We start from the raw sequence: 21694 nt of genomic DNA on the forward strand, positions 1-21694 counted from the left end.
ACAAGAATAAACCTGTTAGTAGTCCATGAATGTTGTCAACATCCCTCAAATCCTACTGGCTCATTTTAATTTTTTCCCTCTGCTTTTATTGTTTGCCTCTGGACAAGTTCTGACAGTCAATTTTGCATCTGGTCTTTTGATCTTCAACTATCAAAGAGAAGACATGAAAAAGATGTACAATCTTTTGAAAACATTCACACCATGCAATTCTGTCCAGGAAGAATGAGGAGTGATACTGTACATTATGTATTTAAGAATCTTAACTGTGAAACGGGCACACAAAGATCTCAACTTATTCTCATTTGACTTCTAAGTAAATAGAGTTCTAAGCAATACAAAGAGCTCATGTAAAAGCACTATATCATATAATTTTCTTCAGTTCCACTTTTTCAAGACAGACAGACTGATGTTACTTTACCAGGAAGAAAGGGTTCTATGTGGAGTAAAGCATGACTGTTCATTAGCCTGTATACTACTGATATGCTATGGGTCTCCATAAGCTGGGTTTTCAATCACAAAATTAATTCTCAAAAAAGAATTGGATTTAACTTCTACTATACAGCATTTCTTTTTTGGGGGAGTGGTCCCCAGAATCAAATTCAGGATCTCACACTTGCCAGCAGGTGTTGTGCCACTAAGCTCAAGCCCCAGCTTTGGGGCTTACAGAATCAGCACTGAATAAAAATTTAAGGGTAAACATTCCTAATATAGTGGGGTTCTACTTCTTCCATACTGAACCTCTCTAGTTTTAAGCAAACTATACACAGTATTACATAATCATGAAAGTAGCCAAATAATTTCTGTATTATAATGCTGTACTTTCAGTTATTTAAATACTTTTATTTATTCAGTGTATACATGTTGTAAAGGCATAAATAAGATTTAAAATAAACATGTCCCACATACAGTGAGGTATAAAATTCTAAAAATGGCCAGTAGTGTACTGATGGCCACTGTCACGACAGCAGTTTGCTAGAATAGATGGAAGTACAATTGAAAGGCTGCACAGGCAGAATGCAACAGAGCTGTAGAAATGCAAGGAGGCTGATTCTGGCCCTCTCAAAGTCCTAGTGTATGCCACAGATTAACCGGGAAGAACAATGCTAAGTATTCATCGTCGTCTGTATCACTATGAGAGCTAATTAGGCAGGTACACTTTTTGTTTGTGGTACTTGGAATCAAACCCAGGGCCTTACGCATGGAAGGCAAGACCTCAACCACTGAGCCACATCTCCAGACCACAGAGTAGTTAATTTTACTGGTATCTACCTGAAAATCAGGCTATTGCCATAGAAATATAATTCTCTGGGGAATCAAGCACAAAATAGCAACTTTTACCAGATCTTGACCTAAAAAACAAATAATCAAACCAGACGGCAAACTAACGGAGAAGTTTGCCTGCAGTCTCAAGATGTATCTCTGCTAACAGCTAGGCACACACAACTGTGATTTTCCCTTCAAAACATGCAAACTTAAATCATGTAGAGACACGTCCTAAACCATGTCAGCCCATCCTATTTAATGCCCAACGCACGGCTTGCCTGTGTAGGAAAGTACAAAAGCATCTACTAACTTAATGAACAACAACAAATCACCTTTTATCTCTAACAAAAAGCAATGAAAACCAGTAATGTTTAAAATATGTGCAGGGTATACCAGTGTTGCCAAATTCTAGTTTCTTTAAAGTTTAGCTTTCAGTTAATTTCTACTAATTGAGAACCAACTTGCTATTCAGAAAACATTGTTATTAATGGAATATATGCTTGAGAAAGCAAGGAAAGCCCAAAACATTTCAGTAGTCCATCCTCCTCCGATATGAGCTGAAATTCACTCACAGAAACAAGTGTTAATGTTACTGTGGCTGCATCAGGACCAGCCCTATACTTAACACATAAAGCTCTGTAGTCTGATCCTGAAACCTGGATGAACTGCCACACATCAGTGTCTCCTGTGCTGGGATGGAAGCAATGCTTTTTTAAGGTTCTGCTACATTTGAAGTTCTGATCCTAGTTTCATCACTACCACATTTCAAATCACCCAATGGTCAGAGCTATTTCAAATGTTAAAAATATATTATGCAGTTACAAAATTTGCATCAGTTCACAAATGATGGGGCTTAAAGAAACTGACAAGATAATGTAAAGTTCACAATTGTTTTGAATTAGGTTCTAGCAAATATTCAATAGTTATGGCTATTAATAGTTGAGTTTTAGGATATAGGAACAATGTAGGCTGAGTTCTCACAGGCAAGAAAAAATCAAGTTCTTGTATGGTGGAAAATGATTGCATTTTACAGAATACAAGTTAATTACAAAGCCATTTCTTTTGTAGAAAGGTTACACTACAGGTTTCTGATTTCAAACTATGGATCCTTTAAAGTGAAGCTAGCTTACAATACTGAAATTACAATTTTATATACATATATACATGCACATTTCTACTTATTTGGTGGTACTCAGGACTAAGCCCAGGGCCTTGGCACTGAGCTACATCCCAGCTTTTTTAAGCCAGGGTCTCACTAAATCATCCAGATGGGACTTGAACTTGCACTCTTCCTACCTCAGCCTCCAATGGACTACAAAGAAATAATAATGGGAATTATATAAAAGAGAAATATAAAAGAAAAACTATTTAAATTAAGGTTTTGTATGAACGGGTATGAAAAAACTTCATCAATTTCACATTAAGTATACTAATAAAAACTACCATGAATACAAAAATTAAATAAATTTCAACGTACATACTTCAGAGAAACTCTCACAAATATATCTAAACATATAAAATGCTGCATATTAAAAAAATATTTCTATGGATCAGAGACATAGCTCAGTGGTTCAAGTGCCTGCCTGGCAAACACAAGGTCCCAAGTTCGATCCCTAATATAGGAAAAAGAAAAAAATATTTTAATGTCTCCTCAAATAAATTGCTAATTACTGAATTTGATATAGGGTCTCACTATGCAGTTTAGGCTCGTAGAGATCCTCCCTGCCTCAGCCTCCCCAGCACTGGGATTACAGGTATGTACCACCATGCCCAGTTTCAGTGGATGGTATAGTGTGCCCAGGGTTCTGGGGCCAGCACTGCCTGCATACTGTACTTGGGATCAAATCCCGGTCCTTGAGCTTGCCAGGCAGGCACTTAGACCACTGAGCTGCTTCCCCAGCCCCATAAACTTCCCCAGCCCCATAAACAGAAATGCTTCTGTATTTTCTGAGTATGCCTCTTCTTTATGATGGAAGAAACCATTAGACAAACAGATGAACGCCATCCAGAAATGAGACTTGGAGATACTAATAATTACTTCCAGGGGAAGTATTTTCTCTTTGATTCTCTTCTAATCTACTTGTTATACAGTTTTAGTAATGCTTTAAATATCTAAAAGCCTTCAGCATACTTCTGTTTGTATGGGTCTTTCTTACATATGGAAGGAAAATACAAAAGGGCCAAAATCAGAATTTCTAACAAGTGTTTTTTTTTTTTTAAGATTCCATAATTAATTTTATTGATGTCATATTCAATAGTACTTACATTTTCCTACTTTAATAACAATACTTGATGTCTTTTGAGATAAATGACCACATATTAGAAATAAATTACTAATATTTTAAATGACCTTTTCACTTATTATAATTACTAATGTTGTAGTCAGATCATGTAACTTAAGCAGTAAATGCGCATCATGCTGTGTCCCTTGAATGTACATAGGGAAAATAAAAAAAAAAATACCTCAAAAAACTCAACTGAAATTAGATAGCCTCCAATTTCCTGTAGAAAATCTCAATATTAAAATAATATTGGGATATTTTTGTCATTAGTGTACTATTTATCAAAACACAAATTTATAGAGAATTCTAGTCTTCATTTTCTACAGTCTATTCTCATGTTCTCAATCAATCAGTTATTTTTATACATTGGGCATCAATTTTTCTCGTATATTTTCATGTTAACAAGTGGATTTTAACTTTTACTTAGAAGATAAAAATTCCTAGAAAAAAATTTTAAGATAGTTCCCAAAAGAGAGAAAGAATGGCAGCTTGGGTTATGATTTTAAAGACTCATGTGGTTTATAGATCATCATGAAAATGTTTAGAAATAATGCAGTACAGTTGAACTTTTCCACAAAAAAATGGAAACTTTCATGGATATAGTATAAACTATAAAACTCAAGAAGCATTTTTAATATAACGTATCTGCATATAATGACAAGGTAGATGGGAAACTAACTTGGCTTGTGATGTTTTATTTGGTTGAAATGTTAATATTGTTAGTATTGAACGGATAGCAAGTAAATTGATCAATTTTAATACTGTCACTTGATAAGACTCACCATCAGATTTTCTTTGGTTATACAATTTAGAAGGACTTTAGAGATCATTCAGTCTTAAGTTTTAGATAAAATGAAGAAATAATGGTTTGGAATAAAAAACCATACAATTTAGCTGAGACAGAAATGAAAACTGGGGTCCAGGTTACCTGGCCAGTATTGCTGTCATTACCTCAGTTGCCTTGAAAGTAACAAAAGCAACACTGTTGCATTTGAAAAACACAAAAGTATTGATGGTAAAAAGTTATACAGCATTAACAATGTCATTAACAAATTATATCCAATTAAAAATGCCTTAACCTAGTTTCTCAGAGCACCTAAATGGAAAAGACCTTCTCCCCAATTACCTGGCAAATTTGTTTACATTCCTAAAGAGTAAGAAAACTTCAGTATCTATCACTGTAATGCCACAGATCTCAAAGATCCTCAAGCCGTATTTAGTTCAATTGTGACATTTAATGAGCTATTAATTTAAAATTACTTTCGTATAACATCACCTGCATTCTCTTCTAGAAGCCAAAAGTTCATTACTAAAGTCACTGCTAGTACTGTTAATACTGCACAGGGCTCTCCAATAAGAAAACCCATTAATAAATGCTTTATGTGACACTTTAACAGACAGTTAATATCTTTGGGCTAGAAGTGTTAAGAATCTTTTCAGGGAAAACAAAAACGGCTCATATTTAGGTTTTAATGTATGACATTTTTTATTTACAACTTTATTGGCAAAAAATAATAGGGAAACACAGGGCACTGCAGCTGATCCCGTTGGGTTCATGTTCCATTGCAAACGTCCATCGAATTGTTCAAAGAAATACAATACTGAATCTGCATGGGCAGCTCCCTCTATAACGCACAGCACTCACGTTCTAGGCAGTCTTTACATCATATAAATACAGAGGAAAGGTAATCACTCTTTGATGGGCCTTTTCAGTGTAGACTTGGTTGCTGATATCAACACATGCCCAATGAAAACCAAAAGCTGGAAAAGCAGTTACACTTCCTACTCAAGTGGACAGTTACAACAATCACTTTCTGCAGTGACCTTTATATTTCAATTTACCATGAACTACTATGAACTTACTATGAGATGTAGCCAAAGTCAGAAAAGAAGACGCAGGGAGAATGTTCCTGTTTTGGAGGAGAGCAAGCCCTCCACAATCAGCATGGGAAATGAACTGTTGATCCTGTTGATTCTAGGTGAAAAAAAACGAACGTAGTCAATTTCAGCTCATGCTGAGCTGACTTAATCTTTTCCTTGACTTGTTTGGTGTCATTCTTCTAAATCAAGTGTGTTTAATTCTTCTTCTAATTCATCCAGATCTTCCCCGGTAAAAAGATTTTCATCCACAGGAACAGCTCCAACAGCTCCGTTTTCCTGTCCATCCACTGCGCTGTCCTCTTACAAGTCACTGCGTTCACCATTTTCAGCCCGGCCTCCAGAGGCTTCGCTTAGTTTATTTTCTAAAAATGAAAAGTGCAATCAGTGAGACCTAAAACAAGAATGCACTTGTCACTAGCAACTGACAGCAAAGACTGGCACATTTCTTCCTCTTGTAAGATACTCTTACTGCGGACATTTGACTGCTTAGTGGCTGATACACTAGAGGGCTGATAAGATGAACTACAATTCTGTGCTCCCTACATAACCCAGCAATCCTGGTGTCAACTTCCACATAATGTGTTGTTTGAATAGTTATGAACAAAAACTATATAAGCAGAGCCTTCACTTTTGGGCTTGCAAACAGTTTAATGACACAGAAATAAACCCGTGAGTGTGAAAGCACAAACACTTCATCCAGGAGCTCAACCATGAGGCTCCTTCCCGGAGGGCGGAGGGCGAGGAGCAAGGGGCGCAGGCAGCTCCAGGGCAGAGCACTTGCTCAGCAGAAAGGACATGGGGTGTGGTCCTAGCACACATGTGAAGGAGAGAAAGCCACTTCCCCTTAGCTGCAAACGGCTAAGAAAAACAAAAATGCTGGTTTGTTTTGGTTCAATGACAACCTTTACATAAAAACGACTTTTTAAGTTTGAGCTTTTTAGCTATTTCAGGTATTTCTGATAAAAAATCCTGGGAAGGTCTATGATGTACCTGCAACTGTCTACTGTCACTCCAGCCTCCTATATGTGGCACAGCAGCTATGTTGGGGAGACAGCCCTAGGACAGCCTTCTCAGACATTAGCAGTGAGGCCAGCTTTCAAGTTAAAACTTGCATTCTGGTATTGTAAAAATAAAGTCTGGGCTCTTCTCTCTCAGCTTCTGCCTTAATTAGTACTCCTGACTTTTTCTCCCATGGCAAGCACACTCAACCTTTCCTGTCTCTTCGAGGTCTAATCAGATGCAATTATACCAACAAGCCTTATCTCCAGGAACACCCTTGGCAACCTCCCCCACTCACGCTTAATCATTATTTATACTTCCAGGTCTGGCTTCTTAGTCTTTCCATTTCCAACTGTTCTTCACCTGCTCTCCTGCCTAGACGTACATTTAGGTTTTCCAAATCTGAAAGCATCTAACCTCTAAGCTCAGAGAAGTCTGTACTCATCCCTTCTTCGTTCCAGCCCCATGGTCCTGCTGAGAACTGGCCCCGACTCCTAGATATCTTCCCTAGTTGCTTATTTCTTCTGAAATGAAAACACTGGCATTTTCATTGTGCCGTAGAATGGTGCTCCATTTACTGTGCTTGGGTGACACACTCTCTCCAACTAATGCAGGTAATGTGCAGGTTGGCTTTTTTTTTTGGGTCAATGGCTGCTGTGTCCGGGACAAGACCACTCTAGGCAGCCAGATTTCAAACTCACGAGGTATCACAGTGAACTCATCGTCTACAGCTCCAGACTCATTCCTAGTCCTTTTCTAGTTAGTTCATAGCTTGCTCAGCAAACAGCACCAACCATTCACTGCTTTATGCAGGGCCAACCCACAAGTCCAGTACTGGTACATGTCTAAATCTGCCATCTCTGGCTTCTCTTCAGACACCTAATTCTTACAATTCTGCAGAGGGCAACATACTTACCATCTTTGTCTGAAGCGTATGTGCTGAATCTTTCGAGACTGGCTACAGTAATGCCTGTCTCATCCACATCTCTTGGGATGTACAGGCTTAAGTCTATGTCATTTACGCTCATGGAATCATCAACCTTCAACAAGTCATAAAACAGAGAGTTGTCACTAATAATAACAGTCGCTAAAAATCAGTTTTACCAACATTTAGCTTAATGAAAACAGAACTGTCACTAATGCCAGCTGAAAACAAAAGGTCAACTACTGTCAAAATTCGTTTTTTTCTAAGTTTCTTAAAAAAAACTCTTTCCACTGGAACACTCTCCCGACCCCTCTTTTTTGTGGCCGGCACGGTATGTGGTGCCCAGGACTGAACCTTGGTCCTTGTGCTTCCCTAAGTTTGCCTAAGCAGGCGCTTTAGACCGCTGAGCTATCTCACCAGTCCCTGGAGCCCCTTTTCCCATAAAGTACGGTACTCTTTTCAACTAAGCATTTTATGCCAACTACTGAATAGTATATTACCTGTTATTTCTAAAACTGCCCACAACCAAATGCCTTGCTGCTGTCTCTGCACTTCCAGGCCATGACTGATACCTTTAACACATTGTGATAAACAAGACCTTTGTTTTATTTTAGAGAGGGACAAAACAGTTATCACAGCTGATACATATAGCACTTTGTTATATACCAGGCCCTAATTCCGTAAGATGCTATTAACAACACCACATTACCTCCTTTAATCCTCGCAAGGACCTCAGGACGCAGTGATCACCATTATGTCCACACTGCTGAGGAATGACACGTGTCGCTGTCACCTAGTCTCAGGGCTGTGGCCACCCCCACCCCCACCCCCACTCACCTCATCAGCACCTGCTCCCTGAGTGTAGCGCGTGTCATCAGCTTCCTCATCATCATCATTGACCAGCTCAGGGCGGAATTCAAACACCTCACGACCACTGATCTGTTCAGACACACAAATATCTCAATTTAGGAAAACATATCCAAACACTTTCTGGACACTGACTTAAGCACACAGATGGCTAACTAGCCCAAAATCTCACACCAAAGACACAGGAGGCGGTGGCTTGGAACTCACCACCAGCGCCTTTCCTGCTTTGAAGTCAGCTTTCCTCCTTTCCATATCTTGTTCAAGTTTATCAATCTTTTCTTGTCTTTTCCTTTTCTTCCATGCAAGAAAAGATTCTAGAGTGATTTTGGTAACATTGGGACCTAGGGCAGAACGCTGCAGAGGGAAGAGAGCACTCAAGTCACACTGATGGTGCAAACAGCAGATTTCTCATGCATTTTATTCCCTGCCTCTTTGCCCCAAAGACGGTAAATACGGAATAAGTTAACATTTTAACCTCAAGTGACTGAGCAAATTGAATGTCTAGAAATGCCACACTTAAAAACATGCACCTGAGCTACCGTTTCTTCTTAGTGTTTAACCTCAGTACTAAAACTGGTCAAGAAAAATCACTTAAACAGGAACTGACTACTGAAAACAATAAAAATTAAAGGCACTATTAATAATATCCACATTTCATTTGTGGTCCTCAGGAGATGAGAAACGAAACTAAACACTCTAGCTGTTCCTCAAAGCAGTAAGAAAGAAATATACAGGAAAATAACCTCCGCTACCCACTGGCCGGGTGCTCAGGGTTAATAGCTGTATCTATACACGCTAACGCCCATTTCCGCAAAGGAGCCAGGAAATTTAACAAGAAAGAATTGCTAAGAGGTGGGACTAGGAGACAATGTCAAATACACCAAGTTCTCCAAAGCTGACTTTTTTTTTTACTATAATGCATTGTACTCTGGGTGAGACACCAAAATACATGTCCATGAGAAACTCAAAATGTAAAGAGTGAGCAAAGTAAAGGATAACAGGAGATAGATCTTTTTCAAATGAAAAAGAGAATACAAGATGATGGAAGGGAAAAAAGATTTAAAAAGGAAGAAAAAATGGAAATGGAGGCTCTTCAACTGGGAAGGGAACCAAGAGTGGAGGGGCAGCCAGGGATGAGAAGAAATGAGGCCGAGCCGCATCCTTGTGAGTGTGGGCTACCACACATGTGCTCATGAAGACACACAATCAGGAATAAGTGTACCTATGCCCAACATCAAGGACTTATACAAAACATTCATTATTTAAGATTGGGCAAAATATATATAGCTTTAAATACAAAATTCAAAATTGAGTTATTTCTACTAAACTCAACAACTTCATGTTGATGCCAGAAGTAGCCACATCTGCTAACTTACAGAATAAAATGGTCTTTTCGCTGAGCTAGAAAAAGTGCAGCTAAAGACTCTCTTTTTTCACTTTGAGTCTTGATGCCACATACGGCCCAGGCTGCCATAGCCCCCTCTCTGCAGAGCCCACCAGCAGGCACCCCATGCCCGAATCTGAGGAGCCTTCCCCATCACACCTGCTGCCCGCCCTCCCAAAGGAGCCCTGAGACCAAGGAAGACAACACATCGGAAAAAATGCAGAGGTACTGTCTCCCCTGTCCTTCCTCAGTGATTAGTATAAGCTGGGAGAAAAAGAATAAGAGAAAATCTAAAACTAAGTCATTTTTTCAGCAACCTGAGAAGTGACAGGGCACGTCACAGAATGGAGCCTTAGGAAAAGAACATACTAAGTTGGTATCCAGCATGATTGTTATGTAACCCTGAAGTTCAAGTCATGATTGGTCCATGTTCATGGCTGGGCTTACATTTAGACATAGAAAGACTCCTGGTAGCTCTTCTCTTCCACGACAACATGCTATTGCCCCCAAGTGGTAAGTATCAGAATTCGTAGCAAATAGTGTTTTCAATTTTTAATAGTAGCCAAATATTACCAGTTACCTCTCTTTCAATGAGATCTTCTAAAGAAATTTCATCTTCTTTCTCTTCTTTCTTTTTATCTTTTTTCAACACAAATCCAGGAGGAAGAGCATGACGATACATACAATTATCACCCCCTCCAGGGCACACCCAAAACCAGCCATACTTGTTATTTTCAATAGCTTCAAGGAAATGCTTGCAGACCTGTAGAGACAACATGACTCAGAAACGCCGGCTCAGCGCAGCCCACTTCGACGGTGAGTGCTGAAAGGCGCAGCACACACACAGGCCACTCGCATCCAGTGGCTCATCCCTGAGAGATGGAGCACTCACATGCGAAGAAATGTACACATAAGCTTACCTTAAAATCTTATAAAATAGCACATTTCTTTGCATATAATCTTTATAAAGGTCCTACTTATACACTATGCTATTTTCTAAATTATGCGAAGACTTGTTTATACTTGTAAATGTAATCTCAAATTCTAAAGTTCAGGTAAATCACTATAAATTGGTTATAAAACTATGAACACAACTTTGTTGTGATCTTTCCTAAAAATTAACATGCAGTAATAGCATAAAGATTACATTACTACTGGACTCTAGGCAAACGTCTTACATCTGAGTCATCAGGATACACAGTTCCAAGGAAAACAAAGGACAGTAACACTGCACAGAAGTAAAAATTATTCAGCACATAATACTCTGTTACATACTCTGTTACATCCCCACCAAGATATGGGGCAGATGTGTGCAGATCTAGCACTGAAAATATTTCTACACAGGAAGGTTTTTCACTAGTCTTAGAAATAAGTCACAGTACATTTTCTAGAATACTAGAATTGTTACCTATCAAAGTTTCATTTTAGAATTTACATGTATTTTTAAACTTGTAATTAAAAAATATCTCACTACTATTAAAAAATCAAAGATTAGTAATAGGTATTTTAATAGGTCTCCCTCCAGTTATAATTTTAACAAGGAAACACTTATTTGAATACACAATTATATTCATTCTTATTACAGAAAGTAAGATCATACCAGGAAATGGCCTCTAAAAAACTGTCACATGGTTTTCAAAGGCAATTTTTTAATAATTTCGTAAAACAAAGCTTGTAAATTTCAACAACAAAGCTTGCTGTACTTTATGCTGATAAAGTAAAAATTCCTAATAACCTAAAGAATAATCCAGTAGAAAACAGCAGCGAATACCTTGCCACATAATTCTCCCTAATAATAAACACCACAGCAACTCAATTCAAGAAAAGGACATACTATTTGAGTTTTTGGTTTTTTCTTTTCCGCCTCACCGTGCTTCTTGTTCACTACTTCTTCAAGCTTTTTCTCATCCCAATTATCCATTGTATCTACACAAAAAGAGGAGAAGGTTAAATTTTATCTACTGGGTCCTTATTTATTTTTTTTGTATCTGACGGAAGGGTCTACAGGGTGTTCAGGGTCTCACTGCTAGATCGGACTCATAGTGCTCCGCCTGTTTACAACCTCCCAATAGCTGGGATTATAGGCGTGAGCCACCATGCCTAGTTTCAATTGCCATTTCAGTATGCCCTGGGAGCGGGGCCAGCATGGCAGGCCTGGGGATCAAACCCCTGGCCCCTGTGCCTGCTTGCAGGTGCTTTAATCCACTGAGCCATTTGGCTGGACCCTTATTTACCTTCTTAAGGAGACAGATACCATTGTCTAAGTCTCCTAATCTGACTAGCACATGTTCTTTAAAACCAAAGGCAAGCCTATGCAGTGAGATTATTCCACAAAGCTTTCTAATTATTGGTAATTTAGGCAAATGAGAAAGTTCTGACGGAAAGAACAATACACGAATCTAAACTAAACAGGAGAAGCAAAAAACAAAGCTGTGTTACATACAAGCCTCAACTCCCCACAATGGTTTAATCATTATGCACTGGAAGCACAGACTAATAAAAATATTTTTCTAAAAAAAAAAAAAAAATCACCATTTTTCGAAATATAGTCATTATATAAGTGGTCATATGGTAAATTCCAATTTTTGTGAAAAACAGCATATCAAACTACTTATGAATACAATACTACAAAGATGGAAATGTTTTTGAAGTTATTAAATGTTTTTGAAGTTATTACATACGAGTAATAGTAACAAGTCCAAAGTAATAACTATTTTTAAGAAAGATTAAAACAATACCCTTTTCAAGTTCTTCATCTCTTGCATCAATGTAGACACTTCGCTTTTCACACTTTCTCTCCAGAGTGAGGTCATGAGAGAACTTGCACTTGTCACCTTTAGTACACTGTCCTTGCTTGAAGAAGGCACACACCACGGACTTGGGGTCTGCACCTGGGTCAGAAGCGTGTGGAACGCACATTACATCTCCAGACCATCATGTGTGGCTTGTACCCAGGAGATGCTACCTCTGGCTAGCTTGTTCCTGCCCATTACTTTAAGGTCCCATTCTACAGCATCTAACATGCATTTCTGTTGCTTTTATTTTTACATCAAAGGGGGCCGGGCATGTGTAACTGGACATGAAGGCTATTCCACCATCACTTGCCAAGTGAGAGTCAACAAGGCGCAAATACACAAGGAGAAATACTGCCCAATGTCTGACTTGCGGTCCACTCAGCCACTGTTTTCTGTGGCTACTACCAAAGCCTGAGTGTTACAAGCCAACTAGGAGACTATCTAAACTGCATTGTAAGTGTGGGGCTAGAGACTGGGATGGTACAATGACTTGGCTAAGAAACAGCAAAACAAATAAATTTTTAAATATGAATTATATCCAAAAAAACTACGGCCCTGATACTTGACTTTTACCTTTACTTATTTTTTGAGCAGCAACTACAGGTTTGAACAGCTCATTTAGTTCTTGCAGCTCTTTTTTCTTGTCATCTTTCTTCAACTTCTTTTCAGCTTCACTTTGTGCTACCTGTAATATTCCCAGATCTCATATGTAAATTGTTTTACAACACAATAATTATTACTATAATAAACACACATGCATATTTATAAATATAGTCCTTACCTCTTAACACTATGGCCCTGTGGTATATATTACATGTTTTGCCTAAACTAATAAACAAAATTGCTAAACCCTATGAATTCTTTTGTATAAATGATACCATGCCTATTTAAAAACATATTCAAAAGTTTATGGAAACAAACATTTGTTAAGCAATTATTACATGCTTAGCATTTTTAGCAAATGGTTCTTCAGATATTTGTTCTGTGAAAATAATCTATTTCCAAGAAATACAGATAAAGATGAAGAACATATGGAAATGTTCAATCCCATATAACAGTGACTATACCACTCTAACTTAACTGGAATGTGTTTTTCTTTTTTTTGAATGCTTTTGAGAAACACTAAGCTAGATCAATGTCAGGGATCAGCAACTAAACAAAACACAGTTCTAAGCAATTTACATACCTAATGTGATTAGAGGATTCATCCAAACATAAATATGTCAGGTCCTATGTTAGATGACAGGGAATAAGATGAAAAGACAAAGATGCTTATTTAAAGAAGTTCAGAATCTAGTGGGCAGACATGTAAACAAGTGCAATACAATTTACACGATACTTTGGGAACAAAGAAAGCTTATATGATGAAAATCAGATTGGGCTGATAACCTCCTGCATGAGCTCAGAGGAGCAAGACAGGAATCTTGAGAAGAGCCAGCAGTGCAGACACAGAAAAGGATCTGAGCATGGGAAACATCAAAGAGTCTTGTCTGCATCAGTGGGTCACAGGCTTCACTTGGTTTTTGGAAAATGGCTCTTGAGAGATTCTTTCTGTGAAAATAATCTACTCCCTAGAAATATACAGATATATTTTGAAGAGGAGAAATATCTAGAAATGTGTAGTTCCATACACCAGCGACGGTACTACAGAAAATGAACTGGAGTGCTTGAGGAGAAACATGAGGCTAGTTTTATTTTATAAAGATTAGGACAGCAGCTCTGTGGAGGGCAGACCATGAATCCAACACTAAAGGCCACTGCTGCAGGCAAGGAACACTAGAGCTAAAATAAGCATTAGCAGTGAGGGTGGAAAGAGAAAGCTTGTAGCAACTGGAGTGACACAAAAAGAGAGTCCTGAAGGGGAAGTGAGAACCACCACAGCTTGATCGGGTGCTGCTGAGCATGACAGGGCGTACAGGAGGAACAGGTTTGAGAAAGGGAGTAGAGAGGAGCTCAGTTCAGATGCAGAGAATACGAAATGCCCAAGAGCACTGGGTGGAGCTGTTCCTCAGGCAGCGCCTTGGACCTGGATGTCGATGCCACTGCAAACAGACAGGTTCTGTCTCAGATAACACATTTAAAAATAGCAGCTTCTAGATAATAAATGATTACAATGACTACAATCTGGAGTGAATATATGATTACGGAAGGAAGGGCAATATAAGAAAGTGCCAAGGACAGAGCGCATTTCCTTGAAGAATTAGTATTACATCAGTAATGGGCGAGTCAACAGGACCTAAATAATCCATTAACCAGCACCCACCTATGCTTCTGCACCAGAGAAAGCAGCAGAAAGCAGAACTATTTAGGGAAGAGGAGCTGTAGGGAGGCATGGCCAAATGCTGAAATCAGGTCAACACCTCCCAAGTGAACCCTGACTGCGGGCAGTGCTCAGTCTTGAGCTGGGGTCCACACTACAGCACAGCACAGGGGCACCCTGGCAGCTCTGCAGCCCTGGGTGCTGGGGTCTGTCTGAGGTGACACAGCCCTCAGCCTCACCTGGAGGGCAGGAACATTTGGGGAGACCTAAGAATGGGGTCATCTTCTAAGCAGTGGAAGGCACAGGGCGGCACACATGCTTACACCTAATCACGCCCATATAGTCTATGCTTTCTCAAGCCTACAAATCTGAAGCTAGCACTCAAAATACCACAAGGACAAGGCAGAAGAAAGGAGCAGAACTGAGCAAGAGGCTTTCTTCACACCTGTCACAGGAGCTCTACAGGGGTAACTGACCTTCAGTGTATAAACAAAGACCAGTGTTACTAAATACCAAAAACTGGGTACGGTGGTACAAGCTTGTAATGCCAGCACTCTGGGAGGCTGAGGTAGGAGGATCTCAAAATCAGGCCCAGCCTGAGCAACAGAGTAAGATCCTGTCTCAAAAACAAACACCGGGGCCAGGAAGATAGCTCAATAGAATAAGCGCTTGCCTGCCAAGTGCAAGGGCCTGAGTTCAATCCCTGGTTCTGCCAAAAAACCCCACCACTCCCCCCTCACCCCCCAAAAAACCAACAAACAGCAAGCAGGTGCAGGTGCAGGTGCGGGAGTTCAATCCTGGGCCTGCCGTGCTGGCCCCGCCCCCGCGGCGCACTGAGACATCGGTGGTGCACCTGTAATCCCAGCACTTGAGAGGCTGTAAACAGGATAATCACTGAGTCCAATTTAGTAGTAGAGAACCAGAACACACTGTATATCCTTCCCTAAAATACAGAAAAAAACCCAAAAAACCAAAACACCAAAACCCAAACCTTGCTTAACAAAAAAAGGCATCTGCAAGAAGAGCACTGCTTCTGGGACTACCACTATCCCCAAAGATATCATACGACTGGGTACTCAAATCTCTTACATAGTATCAAAAACACCTAACAGTGCAAATGCTCCGTAAATAGGAGTCACACTGTATTGTTTTAGGAATAGCAGTAAGAGGAAAAAAGTCAGTACAAATTTAGTAGAGACAGCATCTTAGCTCTAACTAGGCTGTACCATCAACAATGATGCAACATCCTTTTAAAAAAATATTACTGATCCACAGCTGACTGGATTTGAAGATGTAACCCTCTGGATATGGAAGGCAGACTACATTTTTTGCTCCCACTCCTGCCTTTTTTTGTGTTCCTGGGATTTGAACCCAGGGATATTTAGAGCTCTATAAAATTTTTTATGTGACAGTGTCTCGTAAGTCACTGAGATGCTCAGGCTGGGTTTAACTTGTGCTCTTCCTGCTTTGGGCGGTGTTGGGATTTGACACTTCAATTAAAGTCAGGTTAATCAGCACGTGGAAGAACAATTGTGTCTGGCAGAGGGGTAAAAGGCTGAGGTAGTGACGTGCAGCCAGCCTGAGTGAGGGAAGCTGGTTTCCATGGTGTCAGCAGATACATTCTGGTGTTAGATGGAAAAAAAATCTGCAGTTAAATACTTGAGAAATTATTCTATCCCTCATCAAAAAAGAAGTGTTAGAAGTTAAGGAAAAGGAGACAGGATACGTGAAAAAAGGACTTTATGGATGAATATTCTGGGAAAGCACTTGCCTTCATAGCTGCTAGGCTACCTGCAGGAAACCATTTGCTTCAGTTTCAGGACAGAAGAGAAAAGAATCCAGAAATAGAACCAAGTATGTCCGAGACTGCTGCCTGTCCACAATTCTGCTTCAATTCAGTGAGACAAACACTGCTGGTGTAAGTGGCTATTCCAAAAACAAACTTAAGGGCACATAAAGTATATTTAAAAGACAGACTAGACTGTAAAAATAATCTAGGGAGAGCCAGGGATGTAGTTCAGTGGGAGAGTGCTTGCCTACAGTAGGTCCAAGGCCCTAGGTTCAAACCCCAGTACTAAAAAACAAAAGAGAGGGGAGGGGAGGGGAAAGAAACAGAACACTAGATATATTGGACGATACAAAAACTAAAAACAAAATAATGATCACAAATTATCTGCACTGCTCACGATGTTATCATCATTTAGTAAGAAAAAAAGACAAGTGAAAAAGGTTGTGAATAGGCAAGCCACAGGAATGCAGACACAGACAACAAGCATTGTGTAAAGACAAAACAACGCAACATCAAGACACCACACTGCAATTATCATGTCTGAAAATATTAGTAAGAATGTCAGTGCTTACTACTCACACTGCAAATGAAAATGTGAAGTATTAGAGCCTCTGAAATGTGACCTAGCAAATTTATTAAAATTAGAGATCTGTCCCTGGATCTCAAAATAGTTTGATAGCAGATAATCTTTGCCACAGAAATTATAGTATAAATGCACGTCAGAACACATGCCCGAAGATACTTCTTGCAGAAGTGTTGTTAGCATCATAATGCTGAGAACAAAGTAACTAGTTATGAACTATAAATTAGATATAACACTGCCCACTTCCTGTAGCCCAGAAGACAGCTGATTCAGAATACATGAGAGCTATAGGAAACTGGCTTGGAAAAATGTCTAAGATGTAGGCCTGTACGAAGGTGAGATGAAGAACTTTTAGAGCAGGAGTCTATTTTGAAATGCAATTATAATACCAAACACTTCTATCTTTGACAGATGCTGTGTAACATGACGTTCATAAGAAGAAAATACAGAAATTTATATTATTTACCTGACGTGGATTTTGTTGACCAAATTTAACTTGATGAGTGACAGCTTTGATAAACTTCTGTTGCTTTGCTCCTTTCTTATTCTTTAGACCAAAAGTTTTGTCCTAAACGAGAAACAGCACAGAAATTCCATATATATATATATATTACTATTTTTCAAATGATAACTAAAACTTATCCATTAATTTGTGATATGAAAAGTAGTCTTCATTATGTCATGGAAGGGTATTAAATAGACATGCAAACCATCAAGCCAACACATGACCTCAGGGTACCACCACAATTCTTTAGAATTCAATAAATACAGTTATCATCAAGTGTCTTACCGTGATGATGTTTTCCCATAGAGTATTTCAGAGCAGCAAATGGTTGCCATAATCAAAAATTTTAGGACAATGTTGATCTGAATGGGATTCATATATGGCAGTGCCTCTGTCCATTTCTTTTCTTTTCTTTTCTTTTCTGGTGAGACTGGAGATTGAACTTAGGGCTTAGCATATGCCAGGGAAGAACTCTACCACTTTTTTTTTTTTTTTAATTATAGAAAATGAGCTGTCATGGGTGGGAGAGGAGACTATATAAAGTACAACTGGAATCAAAGTTCAACACCGTGTATAGATGCTTTTCTGGGTAATGCTATACCTAGGGTTCAACCTATGCCCCTTATTTAATGACAGAAGTTGCCAACTGGGAGTAAACAAGACCAAGTAGTAAGGTAGACAGTGACAGATGAAAGCTCAGAAAAGAAAAAGGCTACGGGGGGCTAGCAAAGTATTCCCAAGGGGAGTTTCTCCAGATCCCAGAAGAGAAGTTTTCAGGCTTGGCTAAATGTTAGCCCATATTCACATAGTCTCAGGAGATAACACATGAGTTGCCTTTTCAAAGTCTCTAACCAGACCTTAGAAACTCTCTTTGAAAGGGGACATTCATCCAGCATTTAGAAAACATATATGTTACTGAGTCTTTCTAAGTCTTACAATACACTGTTAGTAAGGAACAGATTGTACAGTACAGATTTAACAATCTATACTCATAGACATGTTGAACCCACAATCAGCGAAATGGGCATGGCTTTGTTGTAGTTAAAATATACACAGGAGGTTTTTTTTTAAAATTTATTTATTACCTATTTTTGGCTGGCTCAGCCCACCCTGGGGGTGGTGGGCTGAGCATGTGGTGCCAGGGATCGAACTGTGGTCCCTGAGCTCTTGCCTAAGCAAGCGCTTTAGACCACTGAGCTATCTCACCAGCCCCCTTACACAGGAGTTTTGTTACTTATTACATTAACTGCACTGTGTGTCTTCTATGTGGCTCAAGCAAGCCAGGTGTGCCCCACCTGTGGGCCATGGGCTGGACATGTCTACTCCAAGCAGAGCTGAATTATCTTCTTTGCTATAGCCTTCCTACTGGAAAAATGGGGTTCACTCTCCCCTTTTCAAATTAAAGGGTTCACAACAGAGAGGCACAGTGGCCAACAAGGCTGTAGGAGCCAGATTTCCTTGGTTTGAATCCCAGCTCTGCTGTTTGCCAGTTTAGTAACCTTGGGCAAGTTAGATTTTAGCCTCTGAGTCTGTTTCCTCAACTGAAAAGGGGTAATAATACTTATCTAACAGCTCCTACTGAAAGAGCTATGTAAACTAGCACCTATGCATGGCTTGGGTATCTTTTTACTATTCTTTTTCCCACAACACAGAACTGTGCCTAGTCCTCTAAGTGGTAACTATTAATGACATATAATAAGGACCCAAGTTGTACTTGACTATAAAATTTGAAAATAGGATAGTTTAAAATTTAACTATTTCAATAAAGACTTTACTTCTTTTCCTGAGCTTAGGACAGACTATTATCTACCTGAACTGGGAGCTGGGGGAGTACAAGAGATAAGAAAAGGAGGCTACAGGTTATAAATCATGGATAAAACAAAATTAGGGAAGTGTCCTCACTGGATTAACAAGGTTCCAAACATTAGGCTGAAGGGAGAGAACAGGATGTGTATGCCTGCTTCACAAGACCTGGGAATCACCTTGCTCCTTTCACGGGCCATTTTGGGCCCTGTGCTCTGTAAAAATGCTGGGAAAAAAGGAAGCAGGGAGAGGGCAGGGCAACAATATTCAGCATTTCAAGAAACTGCCTTCCTAGACATGGGACACTAGGGTAGGCAGAGGGTGGCGCTGTTTATTGCTTGTGTCTCCCCCAAGGCACTGGTGAATGCATCTGCTGTCCACTATGTGGGGGACACTGTGTAAAACTGATGAATGCAGCTCCAAGTACTCATGGGTGGACCTGAGCTGAAGCTCTTCATTAGTAACCAGTGTCTTTTTCTCCATCCTATGTGCACTGGACCCCTGTCTCTACAGGTTCCTACAACTGTATTACTTTTTTGCTGTTGCAAGTCCTTCAGTGGGCATCCACTTGCTAAAGCCAAAGATTATTTTTTTCTATAACCAAATATTCTACTGCTCAAAGCTGACTTCAATTCGTTATTAAACGTTAACTACAATAAATGGTAGTACATACTTTCTAGGACCAATGTGTGCATAGCTAAGAGAACAATAATGTCTGATATAGTCATTTTGCAAGAAAAGTATTTATTTACACAATAAATACTGAAGAATTTAAAAGAGGAAAAGAAATGACTGTAGGCAACAAAAATTATTTCAGGTGGCGAAGAAATAATAAACATAGACAATGTAGGCCAGTCTGTAATTATTTCCCCAACTAGATTCTTATTTATAATATAATATTCTTATTTATATTATTTATAATATTAATTTATAATATTTATAATATTCTTGTTTATAATATTAACAGTGGCTGCCATATATCAAATACATACATGCATATATATGCCACATGGCAGGCACTTCATATGTGTATTATCTTATTTAACTCACGGCTATGTAATAACACAGACATCAGCTCCATTCTGCAGATCAGGATAGTACTTCAGATAGATCCAAGTAATTTGTTTAAAACTACAGAGCAATGAGGGAGGCGAGTGCCCAATTACAATCCCAAACCCACTTATTTACTGCAAAGTGGGAACACTGCAATTAAACTTGAATAATGAGGTCTTAATTTAGAAAAAAACAACTCATATTAACACCTTTTGTCTTAAAAAAAGAAAAGCAACACATGTGCCACAAGTTTGGTACCACTGCTAGTCAGGAGTTGAAGTAAGAGACTCAAATCCAGGCTCCAGGATTCAAAAACCACAGCTTGCTTCATTATATTATTGTTACCCCTTCATCTGGGGATGCAGCTCAGCAGCAGCACACTTGCTAGTATGTGTGAGGCCTTAGGCTCCGGCCACAGCAGCAGCAAGTCAAAACGTAATGCTATCTCTCAAGCATCTTATTTCCTCTGTTTAAGAGTTATCAAAAATTGCAACTTTGCTCTGTATGGTAGCATCTGCCTGAAACCCAGCAATCACGGAAGCTGAGGTAGGAAGACCACAGAGGCCAACTGGATAACTTAGCGATTTATGGAGATTCTGTGTCGTGATAAAAAATGAAAAAAGGGAGGTGTCGCTATGCAAAGGCCTCAATTGTGATGCCTGATAATGAGGAAAAAGTTGCATGTTGTTGCTTTTCTTTTTTTGTATTTTAATACAGGGTCTATAGGGTCTCACTACGTAGACTGGACTCATAGTGATCCACCTGTGCTCAGCCTCCCAAGTGCTGGGACTACAGGTGTGCACCATCACGCCCAGTCTCAATCGCCATCTCAGGGTGCTCCCAGGGTGGTGGTGGTGTTGGACTCCAGTCACTGCGTCTGCCTAAGCAGGTGCATTAGTCTGCTGAGCTATTTGGCTGGCCCCTGTTGTTGCTTTTCTACAATCACTAATAAATGTACAGAAGAAGAAACAGGTAGGTAGCACAATCACTCATTTTAAAGTCCACACATAAGTGCGGAAGGAGCAGGGAGCGTACTCAGGTAGGATGGAGTGCATGCTTAGGATGCACAGGCCCTGGGATTGCGCCTGACCACACCCATGCAGGCACACACCCCTGCCGAAAAGACATGTCCAACTTAGCTATTCATTGTGACCACTTTAGAATTTCAGGTCATATGTGTTCATTGTACAATAACTTTTATACTTTGGTAATAAAAATCCTTTTTGGTTGGATTTTTGCAAATTTATTTATTTATTTAAAATTTTTTTTTTAAATTTTATTTATTTGTGTGTGTGTGTGTGTGTG

The 21694-nt window shown here is 39.4% G+C and overlaps 1 protein-coding gene across 1 annotated transcript in view; it reads right to left on the minus strand.

The window, feature by feature from the left end:
• Positions 1-4950: 4950 nt before the first annotated feature.
• Positions 4951-21694, minus strand: part of Zc3h15 (zinc finger CCCH-type containing 15) — a 19164-nt gene continuing 2420 nt past the window's right edge. The window contains exons 2-10 of the mRNA XM_012514124.2: positions 17495-17596; positions 12970-13081; positions 12340-12492; positions 11436-11527; positions 10182-10364; positions 8425-8571; positions 8188-8289; positions 7342-7465; positions 4951-5788 (exon numbers count right to left, since the gene is read on the minus strand). Of these exons, the coding sequence (XP_012369578.2) occupies positions 5727-5788; positions 7342-7465; positions 8188-8289; positions 8425-8571; positions 10182-10364; positions 11436-11527; positions 12340-12492; positions 12970-13081; positions 17495-17596 (1077 nt within the window). The 3' untranslated portion in view covers positions 4951-5726. The remainder of the gene's footprint in view (positions 5789-7341; positions 7466-8187; positions 8290-8424; positions 8572-10181; positions 10365-11435; positions 11528-12339; positions 12493-12969; positions 13082-17494; positions 17597-21694) is intronic.

The sequence above is a fragment of the Octodon degus genome, unplaced genomic scaffold, assembly GCF_000260255.1.
Source record: "Octodon degus isolate 3935 unplaced genomic scaffold, OctDeg1.0 scaffold00025, whole genome shotgun sequence".
Lineage (NCBI taxonomy): Eukaryota > Metazoa > Chordata > Mammalia > Rodentia > Octodontidae > Octodon > Octodon degus.